This window comes from Symphalangus syndactylus, chromosome 6 (assembly GCF_028878055.3).
Source record: "Symphalangus syndactylus isolate Jambi chromosome 6, NHGRI_mSymSyn1-v2.1_pri, whole genome shotgun sequence".
In the NCBI taxonomy this organism is placed as follows: Eukaryota; Metazoa; Chordata; class Mammalia; order Primates; family Hylobatidae; genus Symphalangus; species Symphalangus syndactylus.
This window is the reverse complement of record NC_072428.2, coordinates 142,237,064-142,258,824: the sequence shown is the minus strand read 5'-3', so window position 1 is coordinate 142,258,824 and position 21,761 is coordinate 142,237,064. Positions and strand designations below refer to the sequence as shown.

At 45.1% G+C, this 21,761-nt stretch overlaps 1 protein-coding gene across 15 annotated transcripts in view; it reads right to left on the bottom strand.

The window, feature by feature from the left end:
• ACTR3B (actin related protein 3B) overlaps nucleotides 1-21,761 on the bottom strand; it is a 1,022,733-nt gene that overhangs the window by 945,633 nt on the left and 55,339 nt on the right. For 11 of the 15 annotated variants that reach the window (XM_055269748.1, XM_055269750.1, XM_055269751.1 and 8 more), the window contains 5 exons: nucleotides 20,769-20,864; nucleotides 18,528-18,635; nucleotides 14,648-14,791; nucleotides 11,556-11,729; nucleotides 9,939-10,031 (listed from right to left, as the gene is read on the bottom strand). In XM_055269748.1, the coding sequence (XP_055125723.1) occupies nucleotides 9,939-10,031; nucleotides 11,556-11,729; nucleotides 14,648-14,791; nucleotides 18,528-18,635; nucleotides 20,769-20,864 (615 nt within the window). Of the gene's footprint in view, nucleotides 1-8,813; nucleotides 8,963-9,101; nucleotides 9,150-9,938; nucleotides 10,032-11,555; nucleotides 11,730-14,647; nucleotides 14,792-18,527; nucleotides 18,636-20,768; nucleotides 20,868-21,761 lie in introns of those variants that run through there. The other 4 variants (XM_055269752.2, XM_063641752.1, XM_055269759.1 and 1 more) reach the window with 4 other exon arrangements.

Genomic DNA, 21,761 nt, shown 5'->3' with positions numbered 1-21,761 from the left:
GGCTATATCTACCTACCTATTTACTGTTAATCCATAGCATATGAAACATAAATACACCAGGCTATATCTACCTACCTATTTACTGTTAATACATAGCATATGAAACATAAATACACCAGGCTATATCTACCTACCTATTTACTGTTAATCCATAGCATATGAAACATAAATACACCAGGCTATATCTACCTACCTATTTACTGTTAATCCATAGCATATGAAACATAAATACACCAGGCTATATCTACCTACCTATTTACTGTTAATCCATAGATTATGAAACATAAATACACCAGGCTATATCTACCTACCTATTTACTGTTAATACATAGCATATGAAACATAAATACACCAGGCTATATCTACCTACCTATTTACAGTTCATGAAAATAAAAGGGAAGGATGAAGTAACATAAACAGCAACAACCGGGCGCGATGGCTCGCACCTGTAATCCCAGCACTTTGGGAGGCCGAGGTGGGAGGATCACCTGAGGTCAGGAGTCTGAGACCAGCCTGGCAAACATGGCGAAACCCCTTCTCTACTAAAAATACAAAAATTAGCCAGGCGTGGTGGCGGGCACCTGTAATCCCAGCTTGGGAGGCTGAGGCTGGAGAATTGCTTGAACCCAGGAGGCAGAGGTTGCAGTGACTGGAGATTACACCACTGCACTCCAGCCTGGGTGACAAGAGCAAAACTCCGTCTCAAAAAAAAAAAAAAAAAAACAGCAACTACAAAGGAGTAACTTCTCCTTTGTAAAAGTGTTTTTTACATCTCAAATTTTCTAAATTGAACATGAATATTAGATTGGAAATTATGCACTCTGCTCGTGTAGAGTCTAAGTTCTCTTCAGGGAACCTCTGACCACCCTCCTCCCTTCAACTCCGTCTCACAGCACACCTCGCTTCCCACCCGGGGTCAGCCACCGTCTGTTTATTCATTTCACTATGTCGACTGGATTTCTCAATAGCCCGCAACCTTACCTTGCCGGATAAATGTGTATTTCACGATGCCAAATAAAAATCTCCATTTTAAACCACCTCTGCAGATGGAAAGGCCCTGTCTTTATGCTGGTAAAAGAATGTCACAGCACAAACCATTATAAACGCCACATGTAACCCATTAATCTCCTGAAATTTATGTCAGAAAGATCTGAAATAAAATCTATATTAACAGCAAGTTCCTAATATCGAATGTGGTATTAAAAATAACAAAAATTTTCATTCTTGTAATATTAAGAGGCTCTCTTCCTAACTCCATTTAACAGACACACAGTGCCACCTATCAGCCATCCTCTGTAACTGCAGGTGCAAGGTAAAGAACCGCTCACAGACACGCCTTCCCCTCTCCCTGCTATTCACGTGCCAACGACCACGACAGGTTAAGAGGACAGCTCTATTAGAAGCCCCTGCTCTTTCTATATTGTATTCTTGAAAAGTTTTACTTCCTTAGGAACTGGAGCTTTTTACTGTCGAACTGAACCCAGAGATTGCAATCCCAGCAAAGTGTGAACAAACCTATGTCTAAAACACGGGCTGTTACGATACCCAACGGTGTCCTAGGAGAAATCCAAGCCAATCTCCAGGTCCGACTCTGAACAGCTGCCTGATGGGAAGGGACATAACAACTAATGGCAAATTTCTTACAAGGATTACCCACACATCTTCTTTCCTCTAACCACCCCCTCTTCAGCCTGCAACTGCTGTGATTTGGCCTCTGCCCAGCTTCTCTCACAAGGCTGCTCACCCATGTGGTGAACCCAAGGGCTACCTCTTGACCCTCATCCTGTGTGACCTCTCAGTGCCACTTAACAGGGCCCCCTGGCTTCTAGAGTTTTCTTTCTCCTCTCAGGCAACTCCTTCTTGACTTCTGTGACAGTTAATTTTGTGTGTCAACTTGGCCAGGGCTCAGCATCCAGTGATTTAACCAGACACTAACCGAGGTGTTGCTATGAGGGTGTTCTGTGGATGTGGTCAACATGAAGGAAAGATTACCCTCTATAATGTGGTTGGGCCTCATCCAATCAGCTGAAGGTCTCAAGAACAAAAACTGAGATTTCCTCAAGAAGGAATTCATCTCCCCGAGAAGGAATTCTGCCTGAGTTTCCAGCCTGCCAGCCTTCCTACAAATTTTGGGCTTGCCAGCCTGAAAGCAAGCCAATTCCTTACATTTTATAGATAATATAGAGATAGTGGCCAGGTGTGGTGGCTCACATCTGTAATTCCAGCACTTTGGGAGGCTCGAGCCCAGGAGTACGAGACCAGCTTGGTCAACACAGCAAGACCCCATCTCTTAAAAGAAAAAGAGATCGTGAGATACCCGCTATTGTTTCTGTTTCTGAAGAGCCCTGACTAACGATCTCTCTGGCCTTCTTTCTCTGCTCATCCTTAAAAGCCTGACCTTTCTGCTGGTTCAGGTTAAGGCCATCTTGTCCTCACCTGCTACTCTCCCTTGGTGACATCCATTTGCAGACCTTTTATTTCTGTGAGCACACCGTTGGTCCTCAAATCTCCATGTCTGGCCCAGACCTGCAAAGCCTCCAACCTACAAATGCAACTCAACATCTCCACCAACCTAGACCTAGTCTTCCGCTGCCTCAGAAGGGTGCCCTGCTCCTGTATCTCCTGTCAGTAAATGACCCCCCACCCTCCTAGATAAGCAGCAAGAACCCTGAACCTCTTCCTCCCACTTGTCAAGCTCTCACCTATGCTCTGGAGCCTCTCTCCTCTCCCGGCTTCCTCCATGAGCCACCTACAGCCACTTCCCAATACGGGCGCTGTCCTGCCTCCGCGTGGTTCTACAGTGGCCTTCCTAAATCCAAACTCCATCTCCAATCCACATCCCCTGGTGCAGCCCAAGCACTTTTCTAGAACTTAAGTTGGGTCACGTTACACCCCTGCAGAAAATCATCAACGCCCTCAGGATAAAATCTAACTCCATGCGAGGCCCCTCCAGGTGGATACGCCTGTCTTTCCTCGGAGCCCCAGCTGGTAATGGTGGCCCCTGTACCTTCCCCATAAGCCCTGTGTAATCTGGTCCCAAGCACATCCCAGGCTTCACACTCCCCATTCCCAAGTTCAAACATGAGGTCCAGGGAGGCTAAATTCCCTCCAGACCCACAGGATCGCACTACTCTCCTTCACCTTAGCGCTGCACACAGATCCTGCTGCTGGAAAACCCTTCCCCTCCCATGCTGCATTCCCTGCACTGACCAGGTCACACCAGCCTTCACTCCGACCTGAGTTGATCTGAGTCATCCCATAGGATGGCCGTCAGCCACATATGGCAATTTTAACTCACAACAGTTAAAGTTTAAAACGCTGTTCCTCAGCTGCACCAGTCACATTTCAGGGTCTCAGTGGCCACCCTGGGTAGCACAGAGACAGACACTGCCATCACCACCGAGCACCACTGGAGAGCACGGACCCGGATCCTCACACTCCTATCCACACGGAGGCCCACCCCAGGCTCTTGCGGCTCTCCCAGCACAGCCCTGACGTGCCCTGGCTGCTCAGCGCCCACGGTGGGACCTGGCGCTCTGCAGGTGCTCACTGACATTACTCGATGTTGCCACAGTGGCGGAGCTCCACCATCCACATCTCCACCGGCCTCCCACGGCAACAGGTGTCTTAATGTTCTTGTGGGCTGGGCAAGTCAATGTCCAATTTCCAGCTGTTAACATCAGCCTTCCCTTCCCAGTAAGACAAAATCATGCCATTTGGGGATTTATCAACAGGAAGCATCAAATAGAAGTTATGAGGGATATTAGTGTGGAACTGGGGCTAAAAGAGCAGAGCTCTGGAACCTTCTCTGCCCACTAGCCTGACCAAACCAGAGCAGCTACCTTTTTATCTGTTCACATATTACACTTCAACCAGGACTTCATCTGAATAAAAGACCTATTTGAAAAGATGAAAAAAACCAATGATATTTATTTTCTTCTGATTTTCTCTCTTCAAATATTAAAGGTATTTAAACATACTCTTAAACATTAAAAATTAAAAATGGAGCCAGCGTAGTGGTTCACGCCTATAATCCCAGTGCTTTGGGGCTGAGGCAGGATGATCACTTGAGGCCAGGCTAAGTTTAAGACCAGCCTGGGCAACAGAGCAAGACCTCAACTCTACAAAAAAAATTTTTTAATTAGATGCAAGTGGCCGCCCATGCCTGTAGCTCCAGCTACTTGAGGGGCTGAGGTGGGAGGACTGCTTGAGCCCAGGAGGTCGAGGCTGCAGTGAGCTGTGATCACACCACTGCACTTCAGCGTGGGTGACAGAGCAAGGCTCTGTCTCTAAATAATAAGTATATATTTATTTTATATATATAATTCATTTACCCTGCAACATGCTTCTCTAGTTTAAAATGCATTAACATAATTATATATATTCAATTCAAGTAATTTGTTACAGAAAAATCAATCCCTTTGCTATAGCAGATGTATTCACATCTGCTTCACAAACTTCATGAAGAGTTTTTAACAACTCCCAACCCACTGCTGGACCCAGACTGCTGGAGCAGGCTAAAGACATTTTATTGCTGGCCCCACTCTCCGTCCCAGGTTTGTTTCCCACTACCTTCCCCACCACTGTAGGCTCTGGCCAAAACAGGCGCCGCAGGCATGTGCCCACTCTCCTATCTGCGCTCATTATCTTCCCTCCACCTGGCCTGTCCACCCACCCCCAGCTCTGCAGGCCAAGCTCTCAGACTCAGCTCAGATGGCAGCTTCTCAAAGCCTTTCTTGATCTCCTCTAATTAAATGCAATCTGCCCCTTCTCTCAATTACCATAATTTGCATGATTCACTTTAATGACATTTAGCTTGTAGTGGTTCCCATCAGAGTTATTTCAGTATTTTTATCTTTTTTATAAGCTCTTGAAGACAAGAACCGAACCATCTCGTACATACTTAAATCCCCTAATTGAACAACAGTGTCTTGTACCTAGTAGGTACTCAAGTACCTCCTGAATAGAACTGAGAAGTAGAAAGACATCCATTACACTACAAAGCAATTCAAATTGGCTTCCCCCTCAAGTAAAGCCTGCAAGTTACTGAACACTGGCTGATCCAAGAGTGGGCTGGCACTGATGGCGGTTCTCAAGTTAACAGCACATTGGAGTCACCTGGGAAGCCTTTAAGATCCAGGTGTCCAGGCTCCACCCAGCCCAAGCCCAATTACATCAGAATCTCCCAGGGTGGGACCCAGACTCTGGTCCATTTTAATCTCCTGGATGAAGCCCATGGCGGGCCGAGGCTGATTTTCACCTGCTCTCACACAGAGGCTTCCCCGCAGGCCCTGCCCCTGTCATTCCTGGAGGCGGAACAGATAAAGCAGATGTGTAAATACCCTTCTCTCATCTACAAGTCAGACTGAAATAAAAATCAGTCAGATGATGGCTACTTTCATCTAAAAAAACTGTTTTGCTTGTTTAAAGATTCTGAATTTTTAGTCGAACTCATAGAAGCAGAGAGTGGAATGGTAGTTACCAGGCGCTGTGGAGCGGGGAGATGTTAGTCAAAGGGAACAAACCTGCAGTCAGAAGATGGGCAACCTCTGAAGGCCTAATTCCAGCATGGTGAGTACAGTTAGGAAGAGGGTACGGTGTAGTAGAAATCTGCTAAGAGAGGAATCTTACATATTCTCACTGCACACACTGGAAAAGGCAGCTGTGTGAGGTGATGGATGTGTTCATTAGCTTGATTGTGGTAGGCATTCCACGATGTATATACCTGTATCAAATCATCACACTGTACACCTTAAATATACACAATTTTCCTGCTCTTGTGTGTGTGTGTATATATATATATATACACATATACATACACAATTTTTACTTGTCAATATACCTCAATAATATACCTACTAAGTACTCATAAAAATTAAAAATTATATTTCAACAAAGCTAGGGGAAAAAAGATTCTAAATTTTCCAAGCCATCTTTTATTCTCACCGTCTATGTTCTTGTCCTCTCCTCGTCTGTTAGTCTGAGTAACATAAGTCAGTGGCCAGGAGGGTTTCAGCAGAACCTAAAATACACACCTCCTACTTGCTTCGTAGTGCTCACTCCTACCAACCATCCCTTGAAATATAAACAGCCCAGCCCCACTGGTCCAGACGAGCGCCTCAAGGCGCAGGTGTGGCAGAGGGAGAGAGACCACCTCTTCTGAAGCCAAAAGCACACCTTCAGGACACCCACTCTGTTGGTCTATGTGGCTAGCACAGCTCACCAAATGAGGCTGTGGAACCAGTGAAAGCACACAGGTAGCAGAGGTCAGGAATCGGCCGCATCACTCCTGGAGAGAGGGCGTCTTACCTGGCAAGAGTGGCCCAGCAGGTTGGAAGCGCCGCATAGTGGACAGAGGAAAGGCACACCCCTAAGACTCAGGAATGCGCGGCTGTCCAGAGAAAGGCGACTGCGTGCTCTGCAGAAGTATTTGCAGCACGTCTTCTAACCAGAACAGTGTTTTAGAATTATTTTTAAAAACCACAAACCTACCGATCTGTGCACTTGCTAACAGATGATTCAGGGCATGCTCTCCGCTGCACTTAGGAGCAAAAGGAGTTAGAGAAGGGAGCAGAGCAGGGAGTGCACCAAGCAGGAGCGAACCTTGTCAGTGCAGCTTCACTGCTCAGATACTGCTTCTGGAGGGACCCTCGTCCATCCCACACAGTGAGTCCATCTGGGAGGGCCGACAGCTTCCAGAAACCAAGTCAGCAGGAGCCCTAGCCAAGGAGTGTGTGACTCTACCCTGGGCTGTGAGCAGAGCTTAGCAGTGAGTCTTCCACAGTCTTTCCTAAAGGCAGCACTGACTTGCTGAGGAACTAGCAAAGGCCACACCTCGACAGGCACCACCTAAGGAGGGTCCACAGATAATTATCACAGGCCAACCCAGACAGTACTGGAATGAGGCTTTCATAAGTAACTCCTCACATGTCTACAACAGGCTCTCTCCTGCTTCTGTAAATAAAACTTTACAGGAACCCAGCCACTCCTAGTCGTTCAACACAGTCTTCGGCTGCTCTGGCAGAACTGAATAAATACAGCACAGACCATACGGCCTGCAGAGCCAAAATGATTCGCCATCTGGCCCTTTACAGAAAAAGTTGGCCAACTCCCGGTCTCATATCACCATGGGGAAAAAAAAACACTACAGCAGCTGTTACCTGGCAGGCTAATGCACAGAAACGGGCATTCTTAGGCCTCAATATTAAACTTCAACTTAGTCATCAAGCTCCATACTTTGGAAAGAAGTCCCTTTCTTGGTGGCTACAGGAGAGGCAGTGGTGCCCACCAAACATTCTATCACCCTCCCGCTTCCAGTGCCCGGTGGAGGCTGGCCCACGTGACGGCCCGTGGAGGAGGGGTAGAATGACCCGCCAGCTGTCTCTTCCCCGGCAGCGGGGACCTGAGGCGATGTGTTCCAGAAAGGCAGCCACAACATGGTGGCAGAGCCTTCTGCTGACCCCACCAGACATGAACCATGTGCAAAGAAATAAACCTTTGCTGCTAAACACTAAGATTTTGGATTAATTTTTCTCGTAACATCTTCTGGTCTACTCTAACTTAGAAAGATGGCAAAGGAGGTGACCTCCTTCATGTCTCTCCTTTCCCACAACGGGGCATAGAGCTCAGCTATGTGACAAAGGAGAAAGCATGGCCAGCCCTAGGACATTCAATCCTTCCACCTCTCAATCCTACTTGAATTCTCTATCACTTGCAAGGTACTCATAACACTGGAGAGGTCCTGTACAAAAAAACCAAGACGGCTAAGGGAAGACAGGATTTATTCTGCACAAACTTGACAGCCAGGGCCAAGCTACACCCTTCTGAAAGCCACAGAGAAGAAATGATTATCCTAGTGACAAAGTGGTCAGGGACAGGGTTTCCCTCTTTGAAGAATAATCTTACTGGCTGTGGTGGCATGTGCCTGTAGCTACTTGGGAGACTGAAGCAGGAGGATCGCTTGAGCCCAAGAGATCAAGGCTGCAGTGAGCTGTGATCACGCCACTGCACTCCAGCGCGGGCAACAAAAAGAAGAATCCTCTTCCCTCCACATTTTACATAATTTTCAGTGTGATATGGTGGAAAGGCATGAGTTTTCAAAGACGCGGGAAACGGGCTTAAAAGCCAACCGTGCCACTTGGCAGCCACGTGATCTCACCTAGCACATAACCCAGGCGACTTTTGCCACCTTTTCCCAACTCTGGGGCTCAGTGTCATTATCTACTAAATATGGGGCTCCATCTACATGGTCTCCAAGACCATCTCTACTCCAAAACTTCTATAAAGTCCAGGGAGCTAAACTGTCAAACAAGAAAATTCCCACCCCATAGGAGCAATCTGTAACTGCTGGCAGTTTCCTCTGCTTTATGATGGGATTAAGATTGAACATCGCTCCCTGCTGCTGCTTTCACTGATGAGAAGACACAGCTAATGTCAGGCGGGATTGAAGTGGGAAGGGCATGACCTGCCATCTTTCTTAATTTTCATACTCCAGTCTCTTTTTAGTTTCCCTTTCTTTGTACTTTTTGTTAGACAAGTGTTTAAGAATATGCAGTAAAAACTGAACTATAATTTGTTTACATCCACAAAAGTCATCTAAACAGAAAAAAATTTTAATTATAAAAAAATTTTAACAATAAAATTTCAAACAACTTTCAAACACAAAATGGAGAAGGTAAAAGTTATCCATCATTCCACCCCAAAGATACGTTATTTACTTTAAGAGTTTAGCATACATAATTCAAAAAATATGCCAACTATATTTTATATAAAATGAAATATGTAAATTTTACAAGTTCCTTTTTCACTTAATATATACTGTAGCTATCTTTTCATCTGAATTTATATTGATTTACCTCATTCTTTTTAAAAGCTACATAGTATTCCAAGGTACAGGTGACGCAATGCTGAGTGCTGTCCGTTGAGCCTGATTCTCTTCTCTGTACAATTCAGTGACCTGAGTCTGAATAAGGCGAGTGAGTCATGCCACTGAGCTGACAGCGCAACTCACTCAAGCAAAGACTGATTAAAGGTGCAGAAAGGCTAACTGCCCATCACCTCCTGCTGGCCATCTCTGGCTGTCAGCAGGATTTCTTTTTACTCAATAATCACATAGACTAGATTTTCCTCATTCCAGGTTTCAAAATTCCCTGCAATCCAAGAATTTTGAAAAAAAAAAAAAAAAAAAAATGAGCATATTCTATCTGACTGTCCCATTTGGGGCTCTAACTTCTATCTGACGACACCACATCGGCACCAAACCCAAATATGCATGAAACGAAACCAATGGAGTTCACGGAAAGCATGGGGGAGGGCATCGCTCTTACTTTCAATCGATATGTGTGGCTAAAACTGTCCAACTTAAAATATATCTTGTCAGATAATAATAAAATATATTTATAATACTTAAATACTTCCAGTTGGCCGGGCGTGGTGGCTCATGCCTGTAATCCCAGCACTTTGGGAGGCCAAAGCAGGTGGATTGCCTGAGCTCAGGAGTTCGAGACCAGCCTGAGCAACACGGTGAAACCCTGTCTAAACTGAAATACAAAAAAAAATTCGCTGGGCGTGGCAGCATGCACCTGTAGTCCCAGCTACTCAGGAGGCTGAGGCAAGAGGATTGCTTGAACCCGGGAGGTGGAGGTTGCAGTGAGCCGAGATTGCACCACTGCACTCCAGCCTGGGTAACAGAGCAAGACTCCGTCTCCAAAATAAAATAAAATAAAATAAAATAAAATAAAATAAAATAAAATAAAAATTCTAGTTAACTGAGTCATATTTCCATTTTCTCTTAAAATTATACTGTCTTTAACAAATCCTATGAAACAGAAGGTGAAACAGGAATATCTACTAGTAATTGATAGTAATACCATCTTCTAAGAATTATGGGCCTTTAATTGTGGAATGAAATCAAAACACCTTACCCAGGCAGCTCATACCTTATACAGTGGACGCCGCACATCAATGGGGCAGTTCTGTATTACTTCATCAACAACATCTGAGATGGACTCCATAAAGTCTGGGTTGGCAAACTGAATTGTATATCAATATAGAAGAAACATTACACATTTCTCTCAAATAGAACAACATGAACACTTCCTTAAAGTAACTTTAACAAATATACAATTTATTATAACTTAAAAGAATTCACATTGGAATGAAGGATATGCCAAATGAATCCCACGTGACTACGTGTGCGTGGGGTGGTGATGACACATTTCTCCTCATGAGGTAAAACGTATGGATTTAGTGAAGAAAAAATACCAACAACAACACAGACAGACCATCCCCACCCCATGAATACACAGTGATTCAGCCTAGGAAGAGCAGTGGAGAGTGTGTGCATGATCTACGTGACACGCAGTGAGAAACATGACTTTGACACATCATTTGACAATATTCGTATTATGAGAAAATTAGGATATAAGGAAAAAGAAACAGGTTCAATGAAAGATTAATTAAACCTGGTCTAGAAGATGCAGGGAAGTGTTTTGTTTAATGAGAAGTGTTTGTTTAACATGAAACAATCCACACGATAATCACATTATTGAATAAACAGCCACAGATTAAATTCCATAAGTTAAATAAGCTAAAGTATAACAAATTCAACTCAATTACATTTCATTTGAAATATTTAAACAATCAAAGTAAGCTTGAATGTGCACTCTCAGAGGAAGCAGGAGGACATTCAGTTGCTCACCAGCTGTTCACTGGACATTTGACTGTTCTATGTCCATTTCAAATCAATACTATTAAAAGTGAGCATTCACTAGGTTATCATTGTTATTATTTTATTCTTCAGATTACTAGTGAGGTATACATTCTATGCTGTTTCTCTGTACAAAATAGTCATATACACATCTAAAAACAAACAGCAGTTTGTAACCCACCTACTGAATATAAACTGAATTAGCCAGGAATATACACCAAAATATAAATAAAATGCATTATATGTAAATCTTAAAATGTGCCTCTTAATTACTGCTTTCTGCAAAAGTACTAATAATTCCTTGTGACTACTAGTTAAAATGATGACATTTCTAATTCTTAAGATTATCTAAATAATAGAAATGCTGGCCTTAGACAGAAGCTTTACCAAACTTGCAGCAGGAACAGAGCAGGACCAACTGTCCAGGGTTAAAATTAGAAGTTAGGAAGGGCACTCACCAAAGATAGAAAGGTTATATATTATCCCACTCTTATGCACAGGCAACAACCTCCATATAGTCCTTGAGATTAGCTACTTGTAATGCTAGCATGTGACCACCCACAACCCTTGGAGATTACTTTTAATTCTATTATCATCTATTGCTCCTAAAAGTCTTCCTAACTATTTGTGGTATAACCCATCCTTAACTATTAAAACAGATAACCAGCTCTACGGAGAGGCAAACTGAACAACCTGTCAAGCAGACAAACTGCACGGGGGATGCAGGGAGATGGAGTGACAGCCACCCTGCTCACAGGCCCTTCACTGGGAACTGCTCTTTCTGCACTCTGGGTGGCAGTATCGCTCCATCCACACACTTGAGCACACAAAAAAAGAAACATCTTACCTCTGGGTGAAAGAATATTTCAGGTCCCAGGAACCTTTCGTAACCAACGTCTATAACAAACTTCTTCTGGTTGATCGCATTGATACCCGTGTACTGTTTGATCCACTTCCGGGGATCCACATCATACTTGGCAAATTCCTTGACTATATCAGGGCAAATGTAACAGTATTTCTCCTGCATACACACACAAAGATGTTGCCAGGCATTAACAACTGCCCAGTGTCTCTGCCCTCAGACAAATAACAAGGAACCCCATGCAGTAAACACACCCTAGGATCAGAACCGCCCCCATCGTAACTCCAGTGTGGATATGCGTCAAGCCTCATATTCCATCGTCTTTCATGTTAGACATGGTTACACTTGGACTTTGGACAGGTCAGTCTGCTTTCTCTGCAACTCAGCTATTAATCTCAGCCTTGGTCTTTCCAATTCTATCGCTATCATATCTGAAATGATGTCTACAGGTGTCTAGAAAGCACCTCGTCTTGCCTTGTTCCTCTCAGGTGCCCCCTATGGCCTGCCCTGGCACCTCACTGTTGTCCACACTGGACCAGCGGACCCACGCTGCAGCCTCAACTACCAAGTGCAGCACTGTCTACACCCTAAACCTGACTGCAGCGGCTTCTTTGGGTCCCATTTGGGTCCCAGCATGCCACAAGCCGGGTGGCCACTGTCAACTTGCTGGTTGTTAATCTGGTGTGGAGCTGGCCACAGCACTGTCATCAGCTCCACTGACACCATCTCTTTGCCTAGAGATAGTGTACCTTGTTGATGGGGTATTCCAAGTCCCTCAATCAACACAGATTTATTGTCTAGGCACTTGGGATACACAAGGTAGCAAAACACACAGATCCCTGCTGAGATTACACTCTAGCTGGGAGTCAGACAACAATAAGCAACCATAGTAAGTAAATGACATGGTAGGTTATACAGTGATAGGTCCTGGGGGAGAAAGGAAAAGCAGAGTCAGGTGGGAGGACTGGAGCCGCCAGGATGCTGCTGCTGCTGCTGCTGCTGCGAGAGAACTCGCTAACAATTACCACCCTGCACCGAAAGGCAGCCTGAGGGATGCGAAGTGTTTCCTGAGTATCTGGTGAGATGAACGTTCCTGGACACCTTTGTGTTGATATGTGTCTTTAGAGCTGGCCTCAGCAAAGCAGCAGGTGACCCCCAGGTACTCACTGACTACGGGAAGCACCAGGTGGGCTGCCCAGCTGGCGCTCAGCACACCGTGGAAGGAATGGCTCTCTCAAGGACCTCCAAAGACATTCTTGTGGTATTAAGTTTAAAGTTTCTTAGCATCCCTGAGACATACTCTAAAGCCATCTTCTGGGTATCTTGGACATACTCTAGCGGAATTTTAAGAAGACTGACAGGCAAGAAGTGTTACACAACCCTGTGTTCTTTGATGACACAGAGAAACAGGGTCAGCTGATTACAACCTCAAATCTAACAAGACTGGAGACAAAGGCATTCATTTCTCCTCACAGGCCTGGTCAACATCCTACAGCATCTCAGCTTACTTAACTCAAATGCTTCCTAGGAGATGCTTCCATTGAGTTGGGTGCAGAGTAACAGGCTTAATCTTAAGGTTCAGGATTCATGCTGCAAGGGTGGTGTGTTCACGTTATACACTCCCTCAGGCCTGCTCACGACCACAGAGGGCCATGGCAGTAAGGGGAAGCGGAGGGAGCTCTAAACCACGCCTTTCAGGATCTGTTCCTTTAAAGACAGAAGTGAGGCGAGAACTAACAGGGCTACCCCACACAGCAGGGCCAGGGCAGCTGATTCGGAGGCTATGAACGGAGTCTCTTTTACTCCCAGCCTTCACAGCGGGGAGACACACAGTCACATCGAGCACATCAGCCCAGATTTCAGGGTCCAAATTGGAACCCCGACAGCCCGTGAGGAGAGGTGAAGGCCCAGCAGGAGGGTCAGGAAAGCCCCTCCTTGGCAGTGCTGCTCAGCAATCCCGGAGGAAATAGGGAGGACTCAGACTCACTGGAGTGGACCCTGGCAATCAATAACAAAAGGCTCAATTCTTTTTTTTTTTTCTTTTTTGAAATAGAGACGAGATCTCGCTATATCGCCTGGGCTCGTTTCGAACCCCTGGCCTCAAGCAACGCTCCCACCTCGGCCTCCCAAAGCCCTAGGATTGTAGGTGTGAGCCACTATGAAGGGGCTCAATTCTGACTTACATTTCTAACAGATGTGGAGTGGCAAGGGAGCTTGGATCAAATAGTCAAATATTCTTCCATGGAGGAAAGGCAAAGAAAGGAGAAGGTAACCCCTTAGGAAATATTTTAGTCTAAAAAAGAATGTCTAATGATACCTCGGGAAACCTTCCCGAGATATCTGGAAGGGACCACGTCTTCCCCACGTCACCATTTCAGCGCTGAGAGCCCCCTTCCCAGGAATCTCTGGTCCCAGGTAAAGCAGGGCAGGTCATACCCAACTGCACAGCCTGCCTCATGCCAGTGCCTCCTGACCTAAAAACACCTCGGGAATCATCTCTGGTGCTTCCTTTCCTTCAACCAGCCTCAGTTACGAGGTGCTGAGAAGGGAGGAAGGCAGTGAGGAGAAGGGTGGGTGTCAGGCTCACCCCCATCAAGGTCCGCTACACTCAGAAACTGTGCCGTAAAGGAAGAAGATGCTTATGGCCACACGTCACACCCACACCTGTGTGTGAATTTTGTGCAATAGCTCTGGATCCTAGGGTGGCAGTGTTCTGCTGCTGTGGTCGCCTCCTGATTCTACAGTGAAGCATGGAGGCAGTATGGAAGGAGCGCTCTGGTAGATGAGGCTCCGGCAGTGAGGCTCCAGCTGAACAATGCTGCCTCTGGATGCTGGTACACTGCACCAGCTACCAAGCTATTCTCAGTGACAGCTGGAACCTCAGAGCATCTAGTTGGGAAGAGGTTAAGTTTTACATCTTCAGCCCACTTAACTCAAGGGGTAAAACAAATCAAGCTCCACACTCATGGGAAGGGGAGAGGAAGGAAAGGAGGAGCGGGGATGATGGCACCGAGGGGAAGTATGCAGAACACCATCTCTCTCACCCCCAAACCAGCCGGTTTCCCGTCTGTTTTTACCTTAATGGCTTTTGCGGTCTCCAGTGACTGCTCAGGAGGGATTCCCACCTCCCTCTCCCTTAGCAGCTGTTGAATGAAATACGTAATATCTCTACCTGCAATCGGGATGTGTTTGATGCAGCTTCCAATTACATAACCTTCTGCCTAGGGAAGAAGAGGAGGCAGAACAGCTGTGTTAGTGATTCCGTGGTGGAGAGCAGCCTGGACTCACGACGTTTCCTGTCTCGGCCTCCCTGTCTGCCCCTCACAGCACTGACAACCATTTACAGAATCCCCACCCTCTGCAAGCTCGGTACAGAAGGTCTTTCAAAATGACTGCATATGCAATTCCATTAATATTCAAAATTCCAGATTATTCCAATAACCTGACACGCTCCAAAAGCAACCAAATGATGTCTTCATTAGGAATATGAAAAGAAAAACCACATAAGATAGTTCATTTCCAAAAAGTAATGCTGTCTGTGAGAACACTAAACCCAATAGATTTTTTTCCCTAACAAAAAGGAAAAAGTTTTATTTATAAATTGTTAAGCCAACTATAAATCTACTTATGTTTAAAAGTCAGCAATTTGGTTAATACATAGGGCTTAGATTCTAACAACCTGGACTCAAATCCTGGCTCCACATTTGCAAGTTTCATATGCTTCAGCCTCAAAGTGTTTGTCCATCGTATGGGGCAAACAATACCCTGCTGGGGCCAATAATACAGTTCAGATGAAACTGCGTGTGTCAAGCACATAGCACTGGTTTTGGGGGTTGGGAGCCTCTCATTCCACTGCCTCCCTAAGCCAGTGAAGGCATGTCTGTGAGGGGCCAGGAAAGGAGGGTGACCACAACCTGGGCCAATCAATGGCAGGGCCGGTGTCAAGTGTCCACATGCCCACAGCAATGATGGGCCCAAAGCTCCCTCATCAGCCTTCCTGTGGGCACAGACCTGCCACAGGAGCCACAGGTTTGGACACACATCCAGCTTGTTCTATAGGGGATGGGCAGGATGCTGACCGTCAGAGTGGACCACGCCTACCGCTGGATCATCCGGTAAAGACACTCAGGTTTCACGTTACAGCACATCACAGCTTCTGTGCCACAATCCCCAAGTGAGACAGAAGGGAACAGAAGTGAAACGCTGACTTCATTTTACAGATGTATTCATTCTAATAGTTGCATCTAGTCACCAGTAAAGTTGCAAGGACAACTTACTGAATTCCTCCTATGGTTTTTTTCTGATATACCTAATTTCTAGAAGCAAAAAAAGATTTAGCCTTTCTGCAGAGTCCAAGTATTTGTGAAGTATTTTAAGATGGAGATAAAAGATAAGTACAAATTACTAAAAATCAACTTAAACCCATAAAAATAATATTAGCTTTCTAACACATAAACTATTCACAATTACTATATTCTATGCATTACACGTAATATTTTCTAAAATACTGTTAAATAAATATCAACTCATGACAGTGGTAAAAATATTAAAACAAGATACACGTCCAACAACAGAAAAATAAATTATGTACTTCTTAAATATATTTTCACAGAATATTTAACCACAAGAGAAAAAAATTAGGGTTAAATTAATATGCAAAATATAACCTTAGGATTGTATTATATGTAGAATCCCAAACCAGACATGAGACATTCCAATTGTGTTTAAAGTGTGTGTGTGTGTGTGTGTGTGTGTGCACGCGCATGCACACATAGCTTAGAAAAAGAGCCTGGGCCGGGCATAGTGGCTCACACCTGTAATCCCAGCACCTTGGGAGGCCAAGACAGGCAGATCACCTGAGGTCGGGAGTTCGAAACTAGCCTGACCAACATGGAGAAACCCCGTCTCTACTAAAAATACAAAATTAGCCGGGCATGGTGGCACATGCCTGTAATCCCAGCTACTCAGGAGGCTGAGGCAGGAGAATCGCTTGAACCTGGGAGGCAGAGGTTGCAGTGTGCCAAGATCATGCCATTGCACTCCAGCCTGGACAACATGAGTGAAACTCCACCTTCTAAAAAAAGAAAAAGAGCTTAAAGACTACACAGCTAAAAGTATAATACGGGTCTTTGGGCGGCTTTAAAGGTAATTTTATTTTTTCAAATTTTTCTATTTTCTCCAAATTTTCAATGACTAATGTAATTTTTATAGCTGGGGGAAAAACTGAACTAAGATAAGATTAAAAATCTTTTCAAACAATTTTCTTGGTGGGCCTGGACACGCTGTGAAATGTATTTTCTTTCCTTTTCCTAAATCAGACATAAGAAATAGGCAAAGAACCAAATGGGGTGCAGGCCAGGGGCCTACGGGGGCCTCATCTTGGATCTCAGCAGCGCAGCTCTCTGAGGAAACGGCAGCCTTAGTTCTCGGTGAGTGCTCTGCACCCAGGGCACTAACTCTTCTCGAGATCCATGGAAAGGAGTGCTGAGACTGGCTTGAAGGGGGCTGAAGTCTAGAGCACACTTCACAGGGCAGGGCAGCCACCTCTCCTCCCCACAGGAAGGACACATGGCCAGGAGTACAAGGTATGGGGGTGGGAAGTTGGCTTTTTTCTCCCTGACTGTAGGCACATCGACCATTAAGCCTTTCCACTGCAGTGATTCCTAACCTTCAAGGAATTAAAGGCATTAGTATTAGTACATCGTCCCATCACCTTCTCAAAATGAAATGGTGACTACTTTTTCAATTAAATGAAATGCTTTTTGAAAATCCTAATTTGCATTTTGAAAGAGCTGTGTGTGTATGTAAATATATACACATACACACCCCCCCATATACATATGCAGAAACATATCTGTAACATAACAGAAGTAACTAGCAATGGTGGTTCCTGAGGAGACCTCAAAGGAGAAAGACCAGGATGAGCCTGACTTCCCTCTGAACCCCCTCTTCAGACACTTCCGATACATTTTCCAAAAAAAATGAATTTAAGATAATTCCTTTAAATAGTCCATTGGACCAAAAGAAAAATTCAGAGATCTCTTGAAACCCAAATTAGGAATCACTTCTCTGAAACCAAAAAGTGGTATTGCAGAGCCCTCTGCAAGCCAAAATGTACAATCTCCCCTTCTAGGCTTTTAAATAATTTTTTTTTTTTTTGAGACGGAGTTTCGCTCTTGTTGCCCAGGATGGAGTGCAATGGCGTGACCTCGGCTCACCGCAACCTCCGCCTCCCGAGTTCAAGCGATTCTTCTGCCTCAGCCTCCCAGGTAACTAGGATTACAGGCATGCACCACCACACCTGGCTAATTTTGTATTTTTCGTAGAGACAGCGTTTCTCCATGTTGGTCAGGCAGGTCTCAAACTCCCAACCTCAAGTGATCTGCCCACCTTGGCCTCCCAAAGTGCTGGGATTACAGGCCTGAGCCACTGCACCCAGCCCTTAAATAAATTTTTAAAACAAAAAGCAATTTTTCCAAGCCTGAGCTGGTTGCCATTCACATCTTTTCACAGAACACAGATGTGCTCCTTCAAATGGCCATGCACTGAACCTACAAACTGAACATCCAAATTGGGTGTCTATCTCCCAACATGTCAAAATAACCCCGGAAAATGTTCTCGTTGATGTTACACCCATGGGGATCAAGCAGAGGCTCTGAAGATCCAGAGACATCCTGGACATTCTCTGACATTCTGATGTAGAACTATGCCACCATGAATTGAAAATTGCCAAAGCCACAATAATTGGCCATATTTTTCATTCTTTCCCACATACTTGGGGAATTCCCTTATATAAGGTGGCAAAAAAAAATAAAAAACTTTTACTATCTTTTCTAAGTACAACTATCATCTAAAATGTATTTTCATTACAGAAGGGTTTTTTTTTTTTTAATTCCATCCTTACCTCGAATCAGGTGTTAAGCCTACAGAGACTTATATATTAACTATTCTGCTTACCACTGGGATAACATGGGTGACGCCATCTCCGCTGTCAATGACTATGCCCGTTAACGTACGTTCACCCACTTGTCGAGATGTCCAAGATGCCGCCAAGGCCAGCACTGCCTGGAGAAAAGACATGGAAACCACTCACACATGGGAACTCCTTCTAAAGCATCTACCTGCTCCTTCCAGGTCCAATCAACAAACTCTCTTACTTAATATGTCCAAGTAACTCTTTCCTTTTCCTATCCATCCTGTAACCCCTGTGCCTCAAATTCCAATTCAAACTTGGACAACTAACATGAAAATGTGGAGTACTTAAAACTATAGGAGTCAAGTTTTCAATAAAGGAATCTGGCTGAATGTGGTGGCTCATGCCTGTAATCCCAACACTTTGGGAGGCCAAGGTGGGCAGATCACTTGAGCCCAAGAGTTCGAGACCAGCCTGGGCAACATGGTGAAACCCCATCTCTACAAATAATACAAAAATTAGCCAGGCGTGGTGGCATGCACCTGTACTCCCCGCTACTTGGGAGGCTGAGGTGGGAGGATCCCTTCAGCCCAGAAGGTCGCAGCTAGAGTGAGCCATAATTGCACCACTGCACTCCAGCCTGGACAACACAGTGAGACCTTGTCTCAAAAATAAAAAAAAGAAAGAAAGAAAAAAACCTAAAGTTTTACAAAGAAAAGCCAGTGAAAAAGATATTTCATTATAGAATCATAAGATTTTAGTTTCTAATTCATTGGTTTCCGGCGTAGGGCCACAGAATGGCAATGAGGTCACTTGTGGAGTTGTTTAAAATACAGATTACTAGGCTTCATACCCAGAAATTCTAATCTGGAAGGTACAGGGTAATTTTTCAACCAAAGAAAATGTTGCCCCAAAGGGAACATCTGGCAACATCTGGTACCATTTTCTTTGTCGGGGCAGGGAGGCTTGAGGTGGGGTTGCTGTCTTCTAGTGGGCAGAGGCCAGGGATGCTGCTAAGCCCCTTGCAATGCACAGGGCAGTGCCCACAACAAAAGACTACCCAGCCCAAAGCACTGAGAGTGGAAAACCCTGGTCGAAGATGAAGCCCAAAATCTGTGCTTCTAAAAAACATTCTCCAGGTAAACTTGCTGCACAGACCACTTTGAGAACCACCAGTCTTATGTCTCCTAAAGTGTTTCCATAATGCCGTGGAATATAAATAAGTTAGCCGGGGGAAGAGCTGTAGTTAAATGAATTTGGAAGTGCTAGAATACACAGATTTTGACACAGGAATCCTCAGAGCCTGGACTATGCTGACAGGCACTGTGAATCAGCCCTCTCGGGCTGCAGGATGCAGCACCGCCCAAATTCATCTTTTTTTTTTTTTTTTTTTTTGAGACAGTCTCGCTCTGTTGCCCAGGCTGGAGTGCAGTGGCACGATCGCGGCTCACTGCAAGCTCCGCCTCCCAGGTTCATGCCATTCTCCTGCCTCAGCCTCCCGAGTAGCTGGGACTACAGGCGCCCGCCACCACACCCGGCTAATTTTTTTGTATTTTTTTAGTAGAGACGGGGTTTCATCGTATTAGCCAGGATAGTCTCGACCTCCTGACCTCGTGATCCACCCGCCTCGGCCTCCCAAAGTGCTGGGATTACAGGCGTGAGCCACCGCGCCCGGCCTCCAAATTCATCTTTCTATGGAACTTTTCCTCCTCCTCCTCCTTAGAAGTGACTAGTATTATGCAGAAAATATTTGGGCAACACCCATCTCATTTATCCCCCAAAATTTCACTCAATTCCCTTATATAAGGTGGCAGGCAAATAATGACCAAACGCAACCAAAAAACATCACACCAAGAACCGCAGCTTCAGAACAAGTTCTGCGAGCTCATGAAAACACAGGGTCCCTCAGAATCAAGTACACCGGGACTCACATGAGCCCAAAATCAGAAAGGGGAAACCTCTAAAGGTAATTATTTTGTTTTTCTGATCAAAGATGCCAAAAGAAGAAACACATCTACACCTGTATCTTGTCATCCAGATAAAAATGCGTTAGACTTTAATGCATGTAAAAAGAGCCAGACGACGTCTATACCAAAAAATGGCATAAATATAAAAGTCACGGGACACGTTCCCTATAGTCCTGAATGGCATGGGAACGGGGGGAGGGAGTGGAAAAAGGAAGGGCGCACAGCACAGTCTTCTAGCGGAGAACCTTGGGAAATACCGTTTCTTCCACTACTAGACAGCTCAGGTGCTTTAGGAATCACAAAAATAACTGTTTTTACCTGAACTGCAATGTAGAGTCCTGGTACGTTAAATGATTCGAACATAATTTCTGCAAGATACTCTCTGTTTTCTGGTGTATTGAGTGGAGGTTCTGTCTGTAAGAAAACACTCACTATATTTAGTGTTTACCCAAATTTCATGTAAATACATCAGAACCATAAACACGTTAACCTGAAAGTATGTTAGCGAGCACATTATACAATTCCCTAATTTTACAGATGGAGGATGCCCAAAGTGTATTAAAGAAATCTGGCTGTGGGCCTTAAAAGCTTTAAGATGGCAGAGTAAATATCTCTCTGAAGGCTTCTGTTCTTATTACCCACCCAAATTAGAACAAGTTACAGAAAAAGAAACTCTGCCTTCAATAACATAACACCTAAACACCCTGAAACTGAATATCCCAGAAGCAAGTTGCCAAGGGCTGTGAAAACACAACCAAGACGAGTGAGGACACCAAAGGCGAACCGGTGACTTCAGGTCTCAGCAAAGGAGAGCCAGAGGAGCAGCAAGCCCTTGCTCAGGACAGGCCGGTGTGAGGAGCCACAGGGTGGCAGAGCAGGCAAGGTTAGGCCAAGCACCCTTACAGTCCAGCGGCAAGGGAAGAGTCCAGGGCAGAGCACAGCTTCCCCCAGACGCTGCCCAGGACCCCCCCAGCCTACCCACACGCCATTAGTCCAGAAGAACTCTGCTCATTCAGAGACGAGTAAGGGGCACAAAGAAGCCAGCCAACAGTGATATAAAAACACTCAAAGAAAAAGAAAAGGGACAGAGAAAAGGGGAAAAACAAATGGCAGACAAAAAACACATATCTAGGGGCAGGCGTGGTAGCTCACGCCCATAATTCTAGCACTTTAGGAGGCTGAGGAGGGAGGATCACTTGACTCCAGGAGTTTGAGACCAGCCTGGGCAATATTGGGAGACATCACCTCTACGAAAAAATTTAAAAGTCAGCCAAGTGTGGTGGCACATGCCTGTGATCCCAGCTACTCGGG